The sequence below is a fragment of the Centroberyx gerrardi genome, chromosome 15 (genome assembly GCF_048128805.1).
Source record: "Centroberyx gerrardi isolate f3 chromosome 15, fCenGer3.hap1.cur.20231027, whole genome shotgun sequence".
Classification (NCBI taxonomy): domain Eukaryota; kingdom Metazoa; phylum Chordata; class Actinopteri; order Beryciformes; family Berycidae; genus Centroberyx; species Centroberyx gerrardi.
The window spans coordinates 11,897,794-11,918,341 of record NC_136011.1 but is presented as its reverse complement, the minus strand read 5'-3'; the positions used below and the strand labels follow the sequence as shown (position 1 = coordinate 11,918,341).

The 20,548-nt window shown below is 42.1% G+C and overlaps 1 protein-coding gene across 21 annotated transcripts in view; it reads left to right on the top strand.

The window, feature by feature from the left end:
- LOC139910623 (neurexin-1a) overlaps positions 1–20,548 on the top strand; it is a 253,219-nt gene that overhangs the window by 98,658 nt on the left and 134,013 nt on the right. For 13 of the 21 annotated variants that reach the window (XM_078288716.1, XM_071897977.2, XM_071897972.2 and 10 more), the window contains 3 exons: positions 3,498–3,881; positions 12,141–12,344; positions 14,679–14,705. In XM_078288716.1, the coding sequence (XP_078144842.1) occupies positions 3,498–3,881; positions 12,141–12,344; positions 14,679–14,705 (615 nt within the window). The remainder of the gene's footprint in view (positions 1–3,497; positions 3,882–12,140; positions 12,345–14,678; positions 14,706–20,548) is intronic. The other 8 variants (XM_071897985.2, XM_071897984.2, XM_071897981.2 and 5 more) reach the window with 1 other exon arrangement.

Below are 20,548 nucleotides of genomic sequence, written 5' to 3'. Positions count from 1 at the left end.
CTCCCTGTTACCATATTAGACACTCAAATAGTCTACATGTGCAGGTCCATAACAAAAGTCAAGTCTCTCCTGCTGCAAACCTGCTGTTTTCAAGTTGGCCTTTGTAGTACTATTCACCCTAACACCCACTTGCTATACCTTTTAATATTTGATAGAATTAAAGTAATTTTCAAAAATAAGAAATTAATTCACCAGTCTACACAGAGTCCCATGAGGGGCTGAGTCACGAAACATATGGTGCACTGGGGTTTTCATCTGTGTTTCAGATGTTTTATTAATACACACCACCAAGCACGTCACTCAACAAAAGTGCAACAGAAGCAGCTAGACATAATTATCTGTAGCCGGGTCCCCTATGTGCAACACTTAGTTCAGCCATGACAATGGTGGATAATGATCTCTGCCCTATTTAGTTTAGTCTGCTCTTCCTGCTGGAAGCAAGCCTGTAAATGGACTCTTGCTCTCAGACAACATCTTCTAACCTCAATGCATTAGAGACGCTAAGAGACACTCTGCTTTTAAGTGAGGGCTTTCGAGCTGGGAGTGCCGTGGGTCACTCATCAGAGACATTACATGGACATTGCTCTGTTGCCCCCCCAACCTCCAGCCCGAACACACACACACACACACACACACACACACACACACACACACACACACACACACACACACACACACACACACTCCACCACCTCACACACACTCACATATACACACACTAACATAGACAACACAACCCCCTTCCCATGGCCCACTCGCAAGGCTGTCTACAGAGAATCCAATCACATAGAGAGATTTGGCCGTATCGCCCTAACTGGATTGCAGTAATCCCCTGTCTAACATGTTGTGGAGATGTGTGAGTGGGGTTAGGGGACATCATGCCAAGTTGAGCCTGGCTGCTGATGCAGAAAGTGCGAGGGAGATCTGAGCTGTCATGTGGAGTCCCTGCCTTCAGGTTTGATGATGGAATACCACTTATGGGTCATGTCATACGGACAGAGAGACAGAGACAGGACTGGAGTCACTGTGATCTTGATCATCATCATTAGACCGTCATCATCATTATTCATTGTCATCCTTATGTATCACCATCATTTTGATCAACTCTGCTATATATGCTGTACTCGCTTCTCTAGATGTTATTTGCTGCTGTGGTCCCTCATCTGCTTTCAGCTTTGCTGGTCTTATCTGTCATCATATACTCCTCCCTCATCTCCTTTCCAGACTTCTTTATCTTCATGTTCCCATCTTGTTCTGTATCCATCTCCTCCTCTTTTATGTTTGGTAGCTTTCACAAAGACATTTTCCCTTCCCTTTTGGCTATAAATAATGTCCCAAACATAGGCAATTCTACAGTGCGTGTGTTATGTTTCTCATGTCGGCAGCCTGATGATGGCTCATGTCCCCATGGGATTGTATAGTGCCTTCTGACTTAACATAGCTTGACTGTGTTTACACACTTCCTTACAGGACTGTGACAAGTGAGCAGAGCACTCTGAGCAGATGTCTGAAAGATGCTGACATGCCTCTCTTGTCTTCCACTTACATCAGTTTAGACAGACATGCTTACTGTAGACTTAATAGCATTCTCCGCCATTCAAGAACCTTCGCAACTCTGTGATAAGACTCAAGTATAGCTGCAGAGGGATCTAATGAAGCCATTAGGCGAAGTGACTCCCCTGAAGTATTTACTTACGTATTTCAGATGGGAACCACAACCTGTCATGTAGTGACATAGTAGCTGGCTGCTATACATTTACACATAATTGGAGTGTATATATTTCCATCACAAATCACACTGACCACACTGACGCTCGTTCCTCAACTGGGCACCTGCTCCATTCTGAGAAAACTTTCCCTGCTAATGAGTTTGATGTAGTGAGCTCGTTAGCTATAACCTGGAGGGAGCTGTTCTGGCTGCATGACGGGTGGCCCTTGCCAAGTGTGCAAAGCTTGGAAGTCACAACAGCTGTGGCTGGAGAGAGTGGGGGGGCAGTGGGTGGGTTGAAGGAAAGTGCTGGAACAGATGCCTGGGGCCAAGACCCCGAGAAAAGAGCTGGAACATGTTACTAGGACCAGGTTAATCATTGTGCACTAGGTCCTTAGCTGTCTCTTTCAAGCATTTGGTGCAAGAGGGCCGGCTCACCTTGGCTACAGAGAGAGAACACGACTAAAATGAATACAAGCCAATAGAGAGATTTTTCTAAATTTGTCTTTCTTCAGATTTGAGAGATTAAAAAAGCAAAGCAAAACAAGAAAAACATTTTACTTTCATAGAATACATACAGATATAGATATTTATCATAACATAAATTGTAATACATACATTTATGTATGCTAATGCTAGCTGTAATGAAACATAACAGGACACATTTAACGTCTAATGTGTCTCTAAAATGTGCCAGGAAGCCCTGCTGAAAATTCATGTGTGGCTTGAGGCTTGTTTTCCAACAAAACATTTGGAGAATATGAGTAACTTAAAAGCTGTTCTCTTATTCTGCATACAAGCAGTTAGGACCCTGCCGTTTACCCCAAGGCAATGAGCTCATAGCTCTTTCATATCTGCCATGGCATGCATCTGCCAATCAAAATGCAAATTATTAAAGTATGGCAATTTTATTTTTCAGCATCCTTAGCCTACTATTTTTCTGCCACTCTCCACAGGCAGTGGCCCCGGCTGTTCTTCAGCACTATGGTATATAGATTACTGGACGAGGATGTGGGCAGTGAAGGCAGCCGCCATTAATTAAAGATCCACAATGGCTCCTGCACTGAGAGTAACAGATCCATACACAAATTAATCACCCGGCCTGAGTCCCACAGTAAGGCCTTCCTTTCCACAGCTTTACAGTCCAGTCATGTCCGCTGTTGTTTACCGTGCTCCAGATCGAGAATTAAACCTGAATGAGAGCGATAAATCATGGTGGGGAAACACACGAACTCTCATTGCAGGTTTATGTGTTGGAGAGGCAAACAGAAGGAGAGACAGGGTGAAAAAACAGCCTGCAGTCCGTTAATCAAGTTCAAAAAGATGGCTACGATGGGTTTTTTTGTTTGGTTGGCTGAAATGATAGAGGGGGCACTGATTTTTCTTTCCCTCTCTTCTTTTTTATGACCACTGCTTCATAGATAAAGGAGATTTATTATGGGAAATCCAAGGAAAATGGAGAGGATACTCTTAGGGATCCCAGATTAGGCTACTAATAGACTAGCTGTCCTGTGATTAATGTGTCTTATCAACACTCATCAGTCATTCTAAATGAAGAAAATCTTGACCCTGTCTAGACGGGTAACACTAATTAAGCTAATTTCTTCATCAAACCATCCTTAAATTGGGCCTTCTATCTGTATTTGTATTTTTGCAAAGCGTCTTTTGGCACCTGCAGTCATGAGTACATGTTACAGTCTGCCCATCTGGTAAATTACCTCATATTAGCCAAAAATATATATAATATTTGTTTTTACTCTCCCACCTCCCACCCCTCTTGTGTGCCCAGGTACCATCTCCATCAACACCCTCCGCACCGCCTACACAGCCCCTGGGGAGAGTGAGATCCTGGACTTGGATGACAACCTCTACCTCGGGGGTCTGCCAGAGAACAAAATGGGCCTGGTGTTCCCCACTGAGGTGTGGACAGCGCTGCTCAACTACGGCTACGTCGGCTGCATCCGGGATCTGTTCATTGACGGACAGAGTAAGGATGTCCGACGCCTGGCCGAGGTCCAGAAGGCCGCTGGGGTCAAGCCCTCCTGCTCCAAGGAACCCCCCAAACAGTGCCTGAGCAACCCCTGCCAAAACAACGGGGTCTGTAGAGAGGGCTGGAACCGCTATGTGTGTGACTGCTCTGGAACCGGTTACCTGGGCCGCTCCTGTGAAAGAGGTAGGACATTTTTTTTATTTTTTTTTGGTTTCATTTTGTCTACCTATTTCTGGCTGTGATGTTTGTAGGAAGCACATTTTTTCGTCTTGTTCATTTCCATACACTCTGGGTTGGTTTGTGTAAAATGTTGATGACGCCGCACCTTGACACACTGTTACCTTGCTGTGCATTATCTGTCGGAAAGTAGGCTTGGGACTGTGGAGAAGTGAATATAATTGACATCAAAGGCAGCCTAAAAGAGAAGGGCTGTTATTATACCCGCTACAGATTCAGCATGCTTTGTCAGAGGGGACCACCTTTCAAGTTCGGGTTGAATAGTGTCAGCAGACAGAAGCCTATCAGGTGGTCTTTTTATCAAGGGATAATTGTTGAACATCGACAACCCTCAAACAGCAAACAGAGTAATATGAGAAGAGAAAGTGAGTGGAGCGTGGAGAGAGAGAGACGGACAGACAGACATACTGACAGACAGACAGAATGAGTCAGGGTGCGTTGAGTGTCGGCTGGCTGATGTTCGACTGTATTGAGTGGCAGGTGACTGATGCATCACTGAGACATTGCTGGTCACGTCCACCATGCACACTAGCCTGTAAATTGGCTGTCTTCTGCTAACCATTTGGCTCATCAAACCACTCGCTCATGACCAAACCTGGTGCAGAATACTTATCCCTCTCTCCTCCTCACGAAACAGACAGAGAAGACGAATAGAAGAACTGAGAGTGTCAGAGAGTGAACTCTTTCGGCTCCATGTCTTAGCTGGAGGAAGTACTGTACTAGAGATGTACACCTGTCTGTGTACTGGGTTACTGTAGGAGAAAGACAGATTTCAGGGGTCGAAATACTGCTGAAATTTTCATGAACAATATTTTTCTTCACAAATTCCTCAGAGGTTTTTCACACTGGTGGAATTGTTCCTATGTTTATTGTACATGTAGGTCTATTCTTCAGGATATTGTGACCACTATTTTGTTTGATTAAGTTTGTGTAATTACAATGGTTAGAGCCCCATTTGCTTGGTGTTGCCTTAGAGACCCTGTCTTACCAAACTGGCACTTGACTGCAGATTCTGCTGTTTACTGTATTTGTATTTTGTCGTTGCAATACCTGTTTCAGCTTTCCAGAAATGTAGCTGAGCATTAGTGGTACTGAGTGTGGCTGTTTCCTCTTCACTCAACATAGCAGCATGAATCAAACAGCTATGTGTGTGTGTGTGTGTTTGAGTGGATGCACAGCTCAGCATGGGCACTGCCCTGCTTTTCGCCTGTTCAGCATTAGCTCGGCAGCCTTTTTGAACAGAGGGCGACCCCTTGACCTCTTTGATTGAGACTTTGCCCGATTAAAACAACAGCCAGCTGTGTGAGAGAGCCAAGCCCTTAACCTGCCAATATCTTCTGCATTGAGGTCATTTTTTGTGTTTAAATGTGGAATTCCAGACACCACAGAATTATTAATGCCATTAGACCGACTGAATAAAATGTATTGTATGTATAGTTCATTCATAGTAGAGCTTCACATCATTATATTATAATATTGTGCTTTAGACTCGGTCAAGGCTTTTGACGCAATGAGAATCTGTTGAGCATCCCAGGATTTTAGAGTTACATTTTTTAGTAGGCTGATGCCATGTTTATGTTGTATTCAAGAATGAATAATAACCATTTGTAACAGCTTAAGTTGACATTTGTGTGAAATCATATTATGGATTTTTAGTGAATATCAATATAAATATTTCACTGGACCAGTAAAGTCTTTCAAATATTCCTGTAAATCCATTCTAATGCAAATATTTGAAAAAAAAATGTTGTTGCTGTAAACTGTGTGCAGAGGTCTACACCAGGGTCTCACGGCTCAAACATATTGAGATGAAACTGATTAGATGTGCTTATCAATTGTACTATTACAACATAAACTTTTGTTACAACTCTGATTCACTGATGAAATGTTTTCATCACGAAAACTTAACGCTGTGCTAGCAGCAAATGAGCCAAACCAATATTTGTTTTAGTTAACGCATGCATGATCAACGCAAAAGTTGCAGGCGACACCTTTATCACAAGGCAATGCATCTGAAACGGAATGACAGCAGTAACAGATTCTCTCATTGGAAATAAATGAACTTCAATTGGAGTGTAACACATCCCACGCAGTAAGTGTGATCTCTACATGTGCTTGTGCCTCTCCTCTGAGCTTAAGTCATTCAGTTTAAAAGAAAAAATATGGTGTTCCCTTAATTATCTTAGGATTTGGAGGGAGGACATTGGCTGAAATTAGGTGAACATACTGTAGTATCTTTAATGGATGTTTTATGGCACTCGTCTGGAGGAGAAGAGGGGACAGACATTGTTAAAAATCTGCTGAGTCAAATAAAAGTACATAAGAAAAAAGTGCACGGTACTATAAAAATTTGCATTTTGCCAATTTGTAATGAAGCTGTTATAAATGCTGTTTGTTCACTCATGAATGTGTCATGAAGCATGTGACATGCCTTGTGGATAGACTATAAAATTATGTAGTGAATGACATAAAATGCCACAGAAAATGAATATTTAATTTGAGAGAAAGAACTGAGAGAGCTAGAGAGAGGGAGAGACAGAGAGAGAAACTGTGAATCTCCTCCATCTCTGATGTATGTTAGACTTGGCTCTGCGCTGCTCTGATTTTCCACATGTGTGCCTCCATCCTAGCTAATGAGTTGACAGGAATTAGGGCATAGTACATGAGGGAGGTGGAGTGGGCATGGGAGACAGATCTTTTCACTTCAGGATGATAATTACTTATCTAGAGAATGTTCTTGGATTCATAAAGAGTGGCGTATAATCCATATTGACTTAATCTGAAAACTAAAGCGGGAAACGTAGGATTGTTTTCCAAACAGCGCGAGTGGCGAACTGCGGTGCTGTGCGAAGGTCTCTGCCACTCTGACCCCCTCCCTTCTAGCCCCTTCTGGCTTCTCCGCTCTCTGTCTCTCTCCGTGCAACTATCTTGTTTTCTCACCGTCTCTGCTCTGCGCATGAGACTGGCGTCGGCTAGAGTGTGAGTGGGAGCAGTGGTACGGAGGATGGGCCCTGGCGTGCTGCCAGCTGTTTTGATGGCTCCAGATTGCCTCTGCGCTGGTAGGATGGAGCAGGCACCAGCAGGCCGAGGAGCTGTCAAAAGAATTACCCCAGCCCTCACTTATCCATGCATGGTGTACCACCCGGTGGCAAAATACAGCTACTGCATATGGTGGAGGAGGAGGAGGACGACGAGTGGAAGGAACAGGAGGTGGAGTTGAGGAAGAGAGCAATGTAGCCATTCGCCCTATTTTGAGAGATTTTAATTAAGCAGACAAAGCAATTTTTCCCCCTGCATCCCAAATGTCCTCCCCTTCATTGTTCCTCCAGTTGCTAATTAGCCCAAATATTAGTCTTGCAGTGTAAGGCTGCGGCGGCCTCCCAGATGGCACAGTAGGTGCAGTGCAACACATGCACAAATTCCCTAATGAGATGTGACATGCTGGATTGCCAACACTGACAACAATTGCATTATTTTTAAGGACAGGAGCCACTGATAGATGAGAGAGAATGGGCCTCTTGGTTCTTAGCAATTACCTAAGATAAATAAAGCAGATCAATATAAAGATCAATACACAAGTATGCACACGCCACCTGCACTGTACACCCACACACACACACACACACACACACACACACACACACACACACATACTGGCATATGCACACGTAGGCACATAAACACACACACTTTTGCACATCTCTTTCTGCTTCCCTTGCTGCTTTTCCCTTTTCTCTATTTAGGTCACATCACATGTGACGTGTTACTTATCAACAGTGGTTTTAGTTGGATGGTATAAGCTAATGGGATCTTCTGTATTTTGCTGTTATATATGGGTCAATCGTTTGGAAAACATTGTTACAGCAGGTCTGTATTGAACTGGATGTTTGAATCTATCATTATTGCCAATATCTACAGTAGGTGTAGGATATGATGCTCCAAAACAGTCCACAGCAATAGCAACAGCAATATCTACAACATGTTAATACACAGAATATAGCATAATGTAAAGTAGTGTAAGTATAGTAAATTGGTTCTTTGAGCACATTTATAGCTTTTTAGAGAATAAAGCCATTTGCCATTGGTCCAAAGCTAAAACCAAGAGCTGCAGGATGTTATTGCATAATGGTGAAATGCCCCTAAAGGTGAATATTGCTGAATCTTCGCATTAAAACATGTTGTTGCCATGCCCTTTGACAGCGCACTGTGTTAGTCACCATTCACCACTCTATAGCCAGGAATTAGAGAGAACTGGTTGTCTCAGTCCCTAAAGCACTGAGGCATGTACGCAGATACACAGAAAATTGGTTGAAAAAAGTGTTGAAAAAACACGGAAAAGGTGTAAGGGGTGCCAAACACACCCCATACACCTTTTTCATCTTTTTTTTTAGCTTAAATGATAGAAAATTTGCACCTGAAAATATATAATTTTTTTGTCACATTTGGTACCTGGGGATATAAGCACATGTTGTGGACCACAGCTGTTAACTCTATTATCACACAATCAAATGCATGCAAGTATACAAAGCTAAAGCAAGCATTGTATTAGTTCACAAAGTCAGCCTCTCGTTCATTGTCAATAGAGCTTTTCCAGGCTATACATATTAGATTAGGATTTTGGTTCTCCGGTTTCTACAGTTTCTGGTTTCAAGACAGCGATATTCTTGTTGCCTAACCTTTATGGAGCAATCAAAAACCAACGACTCCAGATTAACATTGAATGGTATTACCTTTTAACAGTCTCGCAGAAAAACAAGACAAAAACCTGATCCTCTCATGCTAAATCTAATATTAAGCAGATCTTGGGTGGAACTTGTATTCCTGACAGCAGTAGCTGAAGTTGCCTTTTCCATCACTGTCAGCAGACACACTGGTCCATTTTCTGGCTTTGCTCTCATATCATAGCCCTAATGAAGTTGCCGTATGGTCACAGAGCTAGACTTGGGGCAACAGATGTGAAGTTGGCCCAGGATGATGCTGTCTCTGTCTGTACTGGGAATGGTTTCCATGTCTCTAGAAATCTCTTCAGTTGGCAGGTTGTTTTCACACATTTAATAGCCAGTGAGTCTATTTCTTGGGCTGTGTACACTAAGATATTCAAAGAAGGCTGCAGTGAAGAAGACATGAGCAGCTTTGAATTATTTATGATGTCTCTGAGCCATTCCTTCCTGTTTATTATGGATATTGAACATACATTTTCCAAAAGCCTTTGGCAATTGTTTTCCGGCAAAATTTGAATTGGATTGGGCCTGGTGCCCTGATACTGTGGGGCGTCACAATCCTGTGACATGCAGCTGACAGCTCTCCCTTCCTGCAGAGCCTATACTCCTTGGGGGAGAACGGAGGGAGAACTCACTGTGTGCCTGTCTGCCATTACTCGTCCCCTTGTTAGAAGCGCAGCCTTATTTGTTACTCCTCTGAAAGCAGGTCCCCCAATTGCTCCTTGTTTTCTTGTGAAAATCAGGAAACAATGTTGTATTGTGCTTTACAAGACAGAAATGAATGCTTGGTTTACTCTGGTATGCTCCATCTCCCCTCTGACAGCCTCCTGTTGGGTTGGCACAGGCAGAAGCTCCAGCTTCAGTCCTCTCAATTTATTTTGATATTAAACACGGGAGTGCCATTAAAAATGACTGGGCTTCCAGGATTGGATTTTTGACAGGTGCTCACTTTGCATTAGGTAATGATTCCCTCACATGTCAGTCTCCATATTTCCATATCTATCTGGGCCTTTCTTATTTATGGCATTTTTGACAACCTCTTATATGCATCTCAGCAGAGGTGACATCTAGGATGAAATGCAATATTTATGAATTTACTCCAATTGTGATTAATTTCATCCACCTATCGAGAAAACACCCAGGCAAGATTATTTATCTGACTAAAATGCTCTTTAATTGTGAGAGAAGTCTCAAAGTGACAAAGTGAAATCACATCATTAGTTTTCTTTTTCCCTTGGCTTTCAGTAGGCCTTTTATTTTATTCTAAAGAATGTCGACTCACCAGATTAGTTCCATATTCTTTAGTGCAATTACAGTCGGTACATTAACATCCCAGTGATAGAATGTCCCATCTTTTTCATGACTACATAAACTATTTTTCATCAATCTTCATCACCATTGTAAAGTTCAGTACATATTTTGTTGCAACTTTCTTCATTTTTGCCTTTTGTAGGATTTGTTTTTTTACCTTGAGTTTTTTAATTTTTCCTCAAGGATTATCAATTCTGTATCTCACGTTGAGGCATCTCAAAAGATTTGGCACTTGTGCTGGAGCAGGAATTTGACTCGTCACTCAGATACGTCACGCATTGTTTGGTGTCACAATTTTCACATCTTAACTTCCCAATTGCAACATATTAGCTGAACAGCTACTGTTGCTTATTTGTATACAAAGTATGTAGTACCTATAGATAAGTAAAGTGAAGAAGTAAAATATTTGTTCCATCCACTATAAGCTTTCATTAGGTTTATATGAGGTTATATAGATAATGTCTGCTAGTAATAAAGAAAATTTTTTCAAGTATTAGGAGCTTGAACAGTTGCTCCATTTCTTCTTGGCATCTGCTAACAGTTTCCAAATGCAGCTCTTTGCTTTAGCTGCCTGGCAGGAGGCAGACAGTTTAGCAGTGAGAACTCGTTTGTCACACGCCCCTGTCATCTGCAGCATACCCCAGGAGGGCGTGGAGAGATTGGATTTGGGTGAGGAATGTGACGGAGTCATCCCAGGGGATGGATGTGACATTGGCTCTATGTGGCGAGGCAGTGGTGATGAGGTGGTGTGTGTACATTGGTACCCTATCACCCCGCCACTCCCGCTCTCCTCTCCCTCCAACTCTGCACTATCTGCTTCTATCTGTCTCAGCACTGCAGCTGCAGTAATGGCTTTGTTATTGGGTTATGGTTTAGTTACAGGAAACGCTGTTACAACCTCCTGCCAGTGTTAAACAATCTCCCCAGCATTTCTCCAGACGGCTGCCTAATGCTTTGAGTAAATGCAGTCACCCTGTGCAGAAACTCAATATTAAAGGTCCACAGACTATTACAATTCTGTAGCCAATTGTATTTTTGTCCCAAGTCAATATCAATTTGTCCTTTGGTAGTTTGTCACTATTATATTGCAGATCCAAAATTTATGGATGCAATGCTGTCACTTGCTCTCTAGGAAAACATCAACCCTCTGAGTTTGTATTGATGGACCATTCCTAAATTCTCTTTACTTCCATTCCAATAAGGTTTTTATTTTTTTAGTAGACCTTTCTGTGCTTCTCATCATCACGGTGCGTTCATCACCACCCCCCAGGTTTTTGTGTAGTTTGTCAGCTACTGCCTTAGCATGCACTCCCCTACTCAGTGCTCTCATTGACGGGGGCTGCCTAAATTGGCACAGAGAAGACAGGAGTCAGGCAGAGTTTGGGTAGCTGTCAGCGGTAGTGCACAATGTAATGTGATATTAGACTTGTGCCAAGTCTTCACACATTACTCCTAGATGACATATCTGTGTGCCTGGCATTTAAGAGTGCAGTCACTTGCTCAGTGAGTCAGTGAGGTTTGACTTGATACATTGATTTATTATATTTATATTATATTTAATTGAAGTAATTGTTGACTCAAATTTAGTCATAGGCTGAAATATCTTGCTTTGTGTTTTTTGGGTGAGATAAAATAGTCTTTTCTATGTATGAGTAAATGCAAACCACAAATCTGAGAAGCACATCTAATGAAACCTGGAGGACTAGAGTTGTGCCTGAGTTACATCAACATCTCAGCGTAATCAGTCATAATCTGAGTGGTCTGAATGCTCATGGACAACACATAAATGAGTGCAGACTGTTAGGATTCTGTGTATTGCCAAGCTAGTATTGCATCAGCGCTAGCACATGCTGAATTCATCTGTCTAAACAGACATACAGTAGCCTATCTCAGTGTGTGTCTAGTGGGCTTCGAATCACGCTGAGCTGTATTTGGCTACTGACAACAAGCTAATACATATTCATGCTTCATAACTTTCCTCCTAATGAGAATTGTATATAGAGCAAAACGGTGCATTAAAATGTGGTTCTTTCATTAAGATGGAAATTCAAAATGATAAATTATGTACATAGAATATACGCAGGACAGCGGAACTGACAGCCTTTGTCAGTGACGTACCGTAAAACTGCCGCACTATATTTTACTAATGACTTATCTTGCTTTTTCTCCGCAGATGCGACCATCCTCAGCTACGACGGCAGTAAGTTTATGAAGATCCAGCTGCCAGTGGTGATGCACACAGAGGCTGAGGATGTGTCTCTGCGCTTCCGTTCTCAGCGAGCCTATGGCATCCTAATGGCCACCACATCGCGGGAATCTGCTGACACCCTGCGTCTAGAGCTGGAGACGGGACGCGTCCGGCTGACTGTCAATTTAGGTAACGCCTCGGAAATACACCTATCGCAGCAGCAAAGCCGTGTGTCCAGTGAAGCTAAATCATGCTCAGTAACACTTATGAATGCGCATAGTCACAGACGCACACACATGAAGCCTACTATATTGTTGTTGTATGTGTTGAATAGAAGGAGAAGGTATAGAGACTTTCAATGGCCAGAGTCTGCGGCTCTCCGCTCACTGCCAGTTGAGCACACAGCTGCCATACGCCCAGCAGGGAATGCTCGCTGCCCGACCACCTACTGACCTCAGATCAGCGTCCGCACATCTGTACCGCTCAAAAGGGAATCGTCCTTCCAGTTACACACACCGCTATATTCTTTCCTGGTGCCATATCGTTTGTAATTAAGTCCAGTTATCAGTCATATGAAGAACTCAATTATCTTTCTGCAGATGAAAGAGTCTTTTTTTTTTCCTTTTTTTTTTTATCACAAATCCTCTCAGCCAATGGTAACAGAGGACACCTGATATGATGCAACCCTTCTTTCAGTTGTGACCAATCAGGGCCCTGCCCACATGGTCTCTCACACACACATTTTATTGTTTGTTCACCTTTGCACTTTAGTAATTCTAGGAATAATGCATGATTGCACATAAACAGGCGACAGTGACTTAATTGAGCACAGGGGAGCGCTGAGACTGACCCCCCTGCTTAAGATTAAGCAAAGGCACAGAAAGTTGAGGACAAGATGAAAGACACACAGAGTCTTGCATGTGTGTGTGTGTGTGCGTGCGTGTGTGCGTGCACATGCATCCGCTTGTGCATGTACGCATGTGTGTCTATTTGCTCAGGAGAGAATCCAACGATGCCTGTGAAAAGTTTGATATCTCCCAAACAGAGCAATGCTGCAGAAATGATAGCCATCTATTTCTCCTTTCCACTGGCTAAACAGAAATGGGCTCCCTAAGCGGTGCCGTTTAGCGGCGCATACAAAGAAGACAGCCTGTGTCTGCTGTCAACCGGGGAGGCATGTATCCCACCACGGAAGACCACAGCGCCACACATTGACAGGGCTGACAAGTCAGATCACCGCCACTACAAAAAGATGCCCTCTGATGAGAACAACGGTTCATTGTGTTTTGTTTTCTTTTGAATTATCTTTGACACATTTTACAGTTTTCACTTTGTCCCCGGCCGCCAGCCCTTGAAGTCTGTCTTTCTCGTCCCCATTTCAAAAGCGGAGCATTCCCTGTTAAGGGTGGGCTAGTGTTGGTCTCTGGCTGTTTGCGACCACTTTTCTGCTGTGGTTGACAACACACGACAGGCAGGGCCAAATGGGAAGGAGGGCTGGGCTTGGATCTGGGTCACCTTTCTCACAGCACAACACTGGCTACGCATTAGGAGACAGAGTGAGGTACACAGAGAGGCACAAATAGAGGCATTATATGAGACTTCTGTTGGCTCTTGTGAAATATTTTTTAGCAGTCTCTGTTATTCTGTTAGTCGCAATAACAGTTAACATTTACTGTTTGTGGCAGAATCAATACAGTTATTAGTTGCAGCGTTAGTAGCAGAGATAATAATAGTGGTAGTGTTTTTTGTAACCATAGTCGTACTTCTACTACTTCTACTACTACTAGTGAGACACAGATATTCGTTGTTGACAGTGCATATCATTATTAAGTTATTAAAAAGAATGCCTGTAACAAGATTATTGACTCTAACAAGATATAGAGGTGGAAATGTACTGTGAGAAAGTGCTGTCCCAATGCATGACCAGAGTAGGCTCCATGCAGTATTTTGTTCAAAGCTTTTCAATTGCACATTTAAACAGTCCGCATTTGCTCCCTTGCTCAACTTTTAGAGGGCAGTGTGGCCGATTGTGGCAAAGTCTTTAAATCAAGTCTCAGCAAAGTCTGTAAGAAAGAATGTAGCCTTGGAACGCCTCCCAAGTGGCCCTGTCTGACCCTGACCACAATCTGATGCTCTCCTATTGTAGATAATCCAAGACATATCCTCCTCTAGCTTGACACACTCGGTTTAAAACAGTAAACATTTCACATTTGGATACATAGACAAACAAAGTGAAACAAAACAATGAAAACAGTGTAATTTAGCCAAACCTACGGCCTTGTGGTTTTGTATTACAATTTGCCGTGGCGTTGGCTCCTGTAAAGCAATGCCGTGCTCCTCTGGCACAAATCCGCTGCAGTGCTGTTACCGGATCACTGTGGCTCAGGGCTGTGGGTGAGAGCATCAGAGGACGGAGAGTGTCCGTGTGTGTGTCCCCAGAGGGGTGGACTGTCTGCTTTGATGATGTCTGCAGCTGTAACGTTGAAAGATGAATTTATCTCTCATCTATTCTCCCCCATCTAGATTGTATCAGGATTAACTGTACCTCCAGTAAGTTACTGTTCACCTTTCTTCTTCTCTACCTCTTACTGTTCTGGACACTTGATGGTCATTCATGTTTTAGTACCTAGAACTGTCTTTTGATAGGAAATGAGGCAGCAGTGTACTTAGATTCGATTGATAAACCATGCTGACCATGTTTCCTTCTGCAGCCAGTATATGATCCTGAAATTCAAATATACTAAAGCTATGGCATTGGGAATTCAATCAATGCAGTGTAATATATCTGACTGGCATCTCGCATCGACATAGACATTACATTTTATCATACCAATTCCAAGAGATATGGGTGCTTTAGAAATGCTTGGTGGTGTTGTGTGCATCTGCTGTCCGGCAGAATAATGAGTCGGGGAGGAGATGGAGGGAGGCTCGAATTAATGACAAACCCAAATATGGCAGTCAACTGTGATGCTACACACTCAGTTGTTTCTAATTAACGAACCTTGGCACTCCTAAATTCAGACTGATATAAAATGCATGCGTTGGAAGTGCAGGTATTTTAGACATGCATGATTTCCCTGGCTTCCCTTCTGTTTTTTTTTGTTTCTTTTTAACTTCAGTATTTCATGCTGCTTGTAAATTGATGAGGCCGTTCGAGGCAGAAAGGAAATACAGAGTGTGATTTTATTATTCTCATTAACCTGCCTCACAGAGCAGAAAGAAAGGGATGAAGAGGGAGGGAGAGAGAATAGATCTTGTAGTGGGATTCATAGAGGGTGTGTGTGTCTGTCTGTCTGTGTGTGTGTGTGTGTGTTTCAACAAAGAGGTTACATTGCAATATTTTGGGAGGGAAATATCTCTGACATTTATTATTCAGGAACAGTGATGAATTAATGATTGCTTCTCTGGAGTCATAATACATGAGACTTCTTCCTGTTTAATGATTCTGAAGTGATAGACACGCTATCAGTATCATGACCGAAGATTGTCACCAATAGAAATTAGACAGTTTAAGGCATCAGTACATTTCTCACAGCTACGTATAGAGATGGATCTATTTGTGTCTGAAGAGTTATTTGAAGGTCATTGCATGATGAGAATCGGAGACTTACACAACAAACGCCTCCACACAGCATCACATGACGTGACCTCTAGACATGCCTCTCTGAGCCAGCCCTTCTTAACACCTTTCTAAATGCTAAATAGCATTGTTCATGCATCTTGGAATGTGTCCCTTGTTTGTGTATGCAAATCAGAAACCCTAAGCTCTAATTCCCTCCTACAATGCGTTAAAAGGTCATTCTTTGTTTATAATGATATTGTGAAGGCATAATCTGTGCACACATTGAACACCAATAATTCCAATTCTAATGCCTGCCACACATATGGCAGAGTACTTCATTTCTATGGTTAGTTATTCATTCCCTTCACTAATATTAATATAATATATAATTTGCTTTCACTCTTCTAAAGGTGAAAGTAACCCAGTATGACCCTATGTAGTACTGCCAATGGAACAAGTGCTGCTCTGAGAAAAGAAGCTCTAAATGTCATAAAGTACATAATCTTTAAGATGTAGGTATAATGATTGCTGTAAACATTGGCATGAAATGAATTATTTCTTTTTAATAGTGGCAGATTCAGGTCTAGTACAAATCACTGTGTGCTAATAGGCTGGAAGGGTTCAGATTGGCTATTAAATGAGTTGGAAGAATGCAGGCTTAAAAATTACCATGCATCACTAGTTCCTTGTGTTTTTGGATTTAAGGGGTTTTAAAGTGACATGGTCTACAAGCCTTGGTTTTGTTTGTGCACAGTTTGTTGATGTAGTCTCTTGATTCTACATGGCAAAAAAGTGCTGCTGCAATCCACGGTCTCCACTGACTATTACACAATGCTTCATGTTGTCACAACTCTAGGAATATTGGATGTTTTCATGTTAGAATGACATGAATCTATTGTGTATTGATGGCACAGGCTTTAGTGTGGATGTTTTGCACACATCACTAGACTAAGCTAAAGCTAAATGACAAATCGTCTTGGTAAAATTGGTTCCATCAACATTTGGGAACATGCCAATGGAGAAGCTCATGCTTAAGTAAAATGGAGAAAAAAGAAAGGAAACAGCAGTTCTTTCTTTCATAGATCCAGACCTAATTGTGTCATAGAAAAATGTTTAATTGAAGTTCTTGGAAAGAACTGTGCTAAGCCAATGCATTTTTTTAAAACCAAAGTTCTATTTAGGAAGAGTTAGCGTTTAATTTTTTTTTTCTAGGTTGTTATTTTTCTCCGTGTTATTTTTGTCCTCTTTTTTTCTCGTGTTAATTAATGTGTCTTGTCAGGCGCTGCAGCTCCGGTCAGCTTGGTGGATGAAGAATTTCAGCACCGACTCAAAGAACACATCACTGTCAATTAGGGACCTAGGCTCCCTGGGGCTGCCCGGAGCTGTCTGAAGAAAACACTGCCACTTCGACTTAAACACTGTTAACAGGCACTGAGTGACAACAAACTAAAAATATACACTAAAAATATCTTGTGACAGATTGGCTTTTTTGTCTGCCATGCTGGTGTTGTATTATTCATTAACTTGAACTGCAGTATAATCACAATTTACAGTGTAGTCAGGATATGTTGATGAGGGCATCTTTATGTGATTATTCTTTCCATGACTTTCTTTTGGCAACATCTCAAGGCAATTTTGTATCCCATGATTGATGATATTCAGGCATCAATCTTTGATTTTGAACTTATTCAGTGTGAAAGAGGTGCAGGGATTCCTTGTATGCATAAATCATTTACGCAGATGCACAATGTAAGGAATAATAGATAAAGTGATTTTAAGGGATGATCCAGAGGCGAAGAATGACTCGACACAAAAGTAAGATGGGCAACAAAATGCTGAATAAATGAAGTGCTAATTTGACTTATTTATTGCCAACTGTTGTAGGGTAGCACCTCTGCAACCACTGTAACTTTCTTTCAGCAGTGCTTGAGAACCTACTTGCCTGCTAACCAGGTGATGAGTTAAATTTAATTAGCATTAATACTGGCATTTCCAAATATTGTACATATTGTACATATTGCACATATACATTCAAAACTGCATTGCTAGAGCAGTTTTAGCAGTTATGAATTACACTGGGATTTTTAAAGTTACAGATGTCACTGGCATTACTGCTGATACGAGCAGCAAACGTACCTCAATGTTTTTTTGGTTACATTATAACATCTGGGCTAAAAGATAAGAAATATTGGATGACTAGTGCTTTCATGAGCTCTGATCAGTAACATTTTGGAGGCAACTTTAAAACCTATTTATTCAACTCATTGATTATGTCAGTGTATAGCCGAGATGGAATGCTCAAATCTTGCTAGCATATTAATTTAGAGCAGTGATCAAACAGTCATGTCAGAGGGGTCCGATTAAAAGTAATGAATACCCTCCAGCCAATAAGAACTGAGAATTCACTCAGGCCATGGTGTAAACAAAAATAATGGACACCCTCCAGCCAGTCAGAATGGAGTATTTACCCACGCTATGGTGTAATGGAGTTTCATGGTGCCCACCCCCATGCTAGGAATGGTAAATGAGGCTTTCCTAATCTTTGGCAACAAATGAAGGAATGTGTCGAGCAGACTACTTGATTCTATCAGTTGTTTATGGGCTAATTATAGTGTAGACTGGTGGACTTAAGGATACAAAATGTCCCACTGCTGACACAGTAAGGCTAGAACTACGAAGAGGAACACAAATTAAATTATGACCACATGAAATTACCAATTATTTGGCAAGTTTACTAAGTCCTGCCATGCTAATGAGGTCAGCTGCAATTTGCCAATTAGAATCGGACCTTGCTACCTTGGTCTAGGTTTGTGTGTGTCCACCAGCGAAAGCATAGCATCTGGTGGAAGAGAACAATGAAGTGCTTTAACAAATGAGCTGGAAATAAGAGCCAAACCATTATGAGGATGTTCTTCATGGTTGCAATGTCTTAGTTTCATAAAAAGGCTAACAAGTAGGCTCATGGGTCGTTGTAATGGAAACATTAGCAAGTGACTCTAAAAGCATTAAATGGGGATGTTAAAAACACTGATATCCAATTACAGTTATAGCGTACAGAAGTGTTTTCTTATTAAGCCAGAACATGGTTTATGTGACACAGTTAGGCAATTATTGCTAGAAGTACTCACTTTCCTGTGATGTAATTACAGTAAGACTTAGCCTTTTTCAAAAAAGCCTTTTCAGCCTTTTCAATAATGAGTGTAATGTCGGGAACAGTCTGTTTATAGGACACCTAAAAGTCAGTGCGAATGGCATGAAATAGTGGGTCAGTATTGATTGTCGTCATTTGTTGTTTTAACACCATTTAACCTATGAATGTTTGAACATTTTTTACAATGGGTTTTCAATTAGCAAGGTATTGATTGGACAAGCAGGTCTCCTAGTATGGCCTGCTAAGCTGTCCTAGCCATGTCCGCAGGGTTTGATGTCTGTGTTGACAGTAATCCAGCAGTAGTGGCCTGCTGTGTGGTCAGAGAGTCCCTCTCCACTCCACCTGGGTGAGTCACAGTGTGGGGGCAGGCAGCCCCATATCCAGCCTGTCATCCAGCCAGCCAGAGCTGATTGACTGGATAATCACATCTTCTCATCCTGCCCTGTACCACACTTTTCCACTGTTCCCTTGGGCCTGAAGTCAATGAGGCAGGGAGAGATCACTGTAGATCCATCACTGCAGATAGATCACCATCAGAGAGGACACTAGAGAGGGCTGGCTGCAGCAGACAGTGGGCTAAAGGCCCTTACTGTCTGGCCAGTGGCCGGAGGCTTGGACCACAGACTGCACTACAGGCTTAAACCTAGCCCTACAGTAGTGTATGTCGCACAGGAATGTGCTGCTTAATGCGATTGACCTCTTTTCCCCTTCCTTTTCTTTCCTCCTTGGAGAGCAACAAGGACAGGATGACGGAAGGCAAAGATCAAGCATCCTTTCAAGTCCAACTCCATCCCATTATTTCATATCTCTCCCCCTTAATCCCTCGCCAGTCGTCTGGTTTCAATCCTGCCCCGGTGTTTAGTGCTTACAAAGCAGAACTGCGCCTCTGAGATTGAGTGTGTCCCAGTACTTTGGCACCCTCAGATTTGCATACACATTGCATTGGGGCTTTGAAGATTGCAGAAAAGGAGGAAATAAATAGCCATAAATGGGTTCAGTGGAATGAACCTGGCACCCATCTGAAATGCTCCCCACAGTGGGCAAGGTATCTGGAGCCTGGGGATTTTAATATTGTCACAGTGGCACATCCTCATTGGCCTGTTTGGTATATGTGCGCCTGGCAGGGGAACATCAGAGATATACAGAAATTCAAAGATGCTCTAAGACAGAGGCTGCATGAAAAAATAATGTCTTGCCCCAATTGGACCAGTGTTGGAATTTCTAAATACAGAAGCATATCTTTTGGAGAGAGACTTTTTTATCTGCTGAATGAGATCACTGAGATGTGGTGCAGTCGCTCTGATTTATCTGTGATTGTGAATTTGATTATCTCTTCCAGAGCTCTTTGGCACCTTGATCGGATGTGACATCTCCATTCACGTCTGTTAGCTGTGGTACAGCTCAAGAAATATTAAATGTTGCTTTCAGGATTCAGTGAAGGGATGAATTGAAACAGCCATTGTGTTATGAATTAAATTTATTTAAATGGTCACTGGGTATTATTATTGGATGTATTGAATTGTTTGAAAGTCCATCAGAGTGAATAATTATTGTAGCACCACTGGCTGAAAAATATAGAGTATTAAATTTGGGTTCTAACCTGTCAATAGCCTAGATAACAACATATCATGGGCTAGTGTCTTGCTTCCTCAAGGCATATTCATACTTTTTTCAAACACC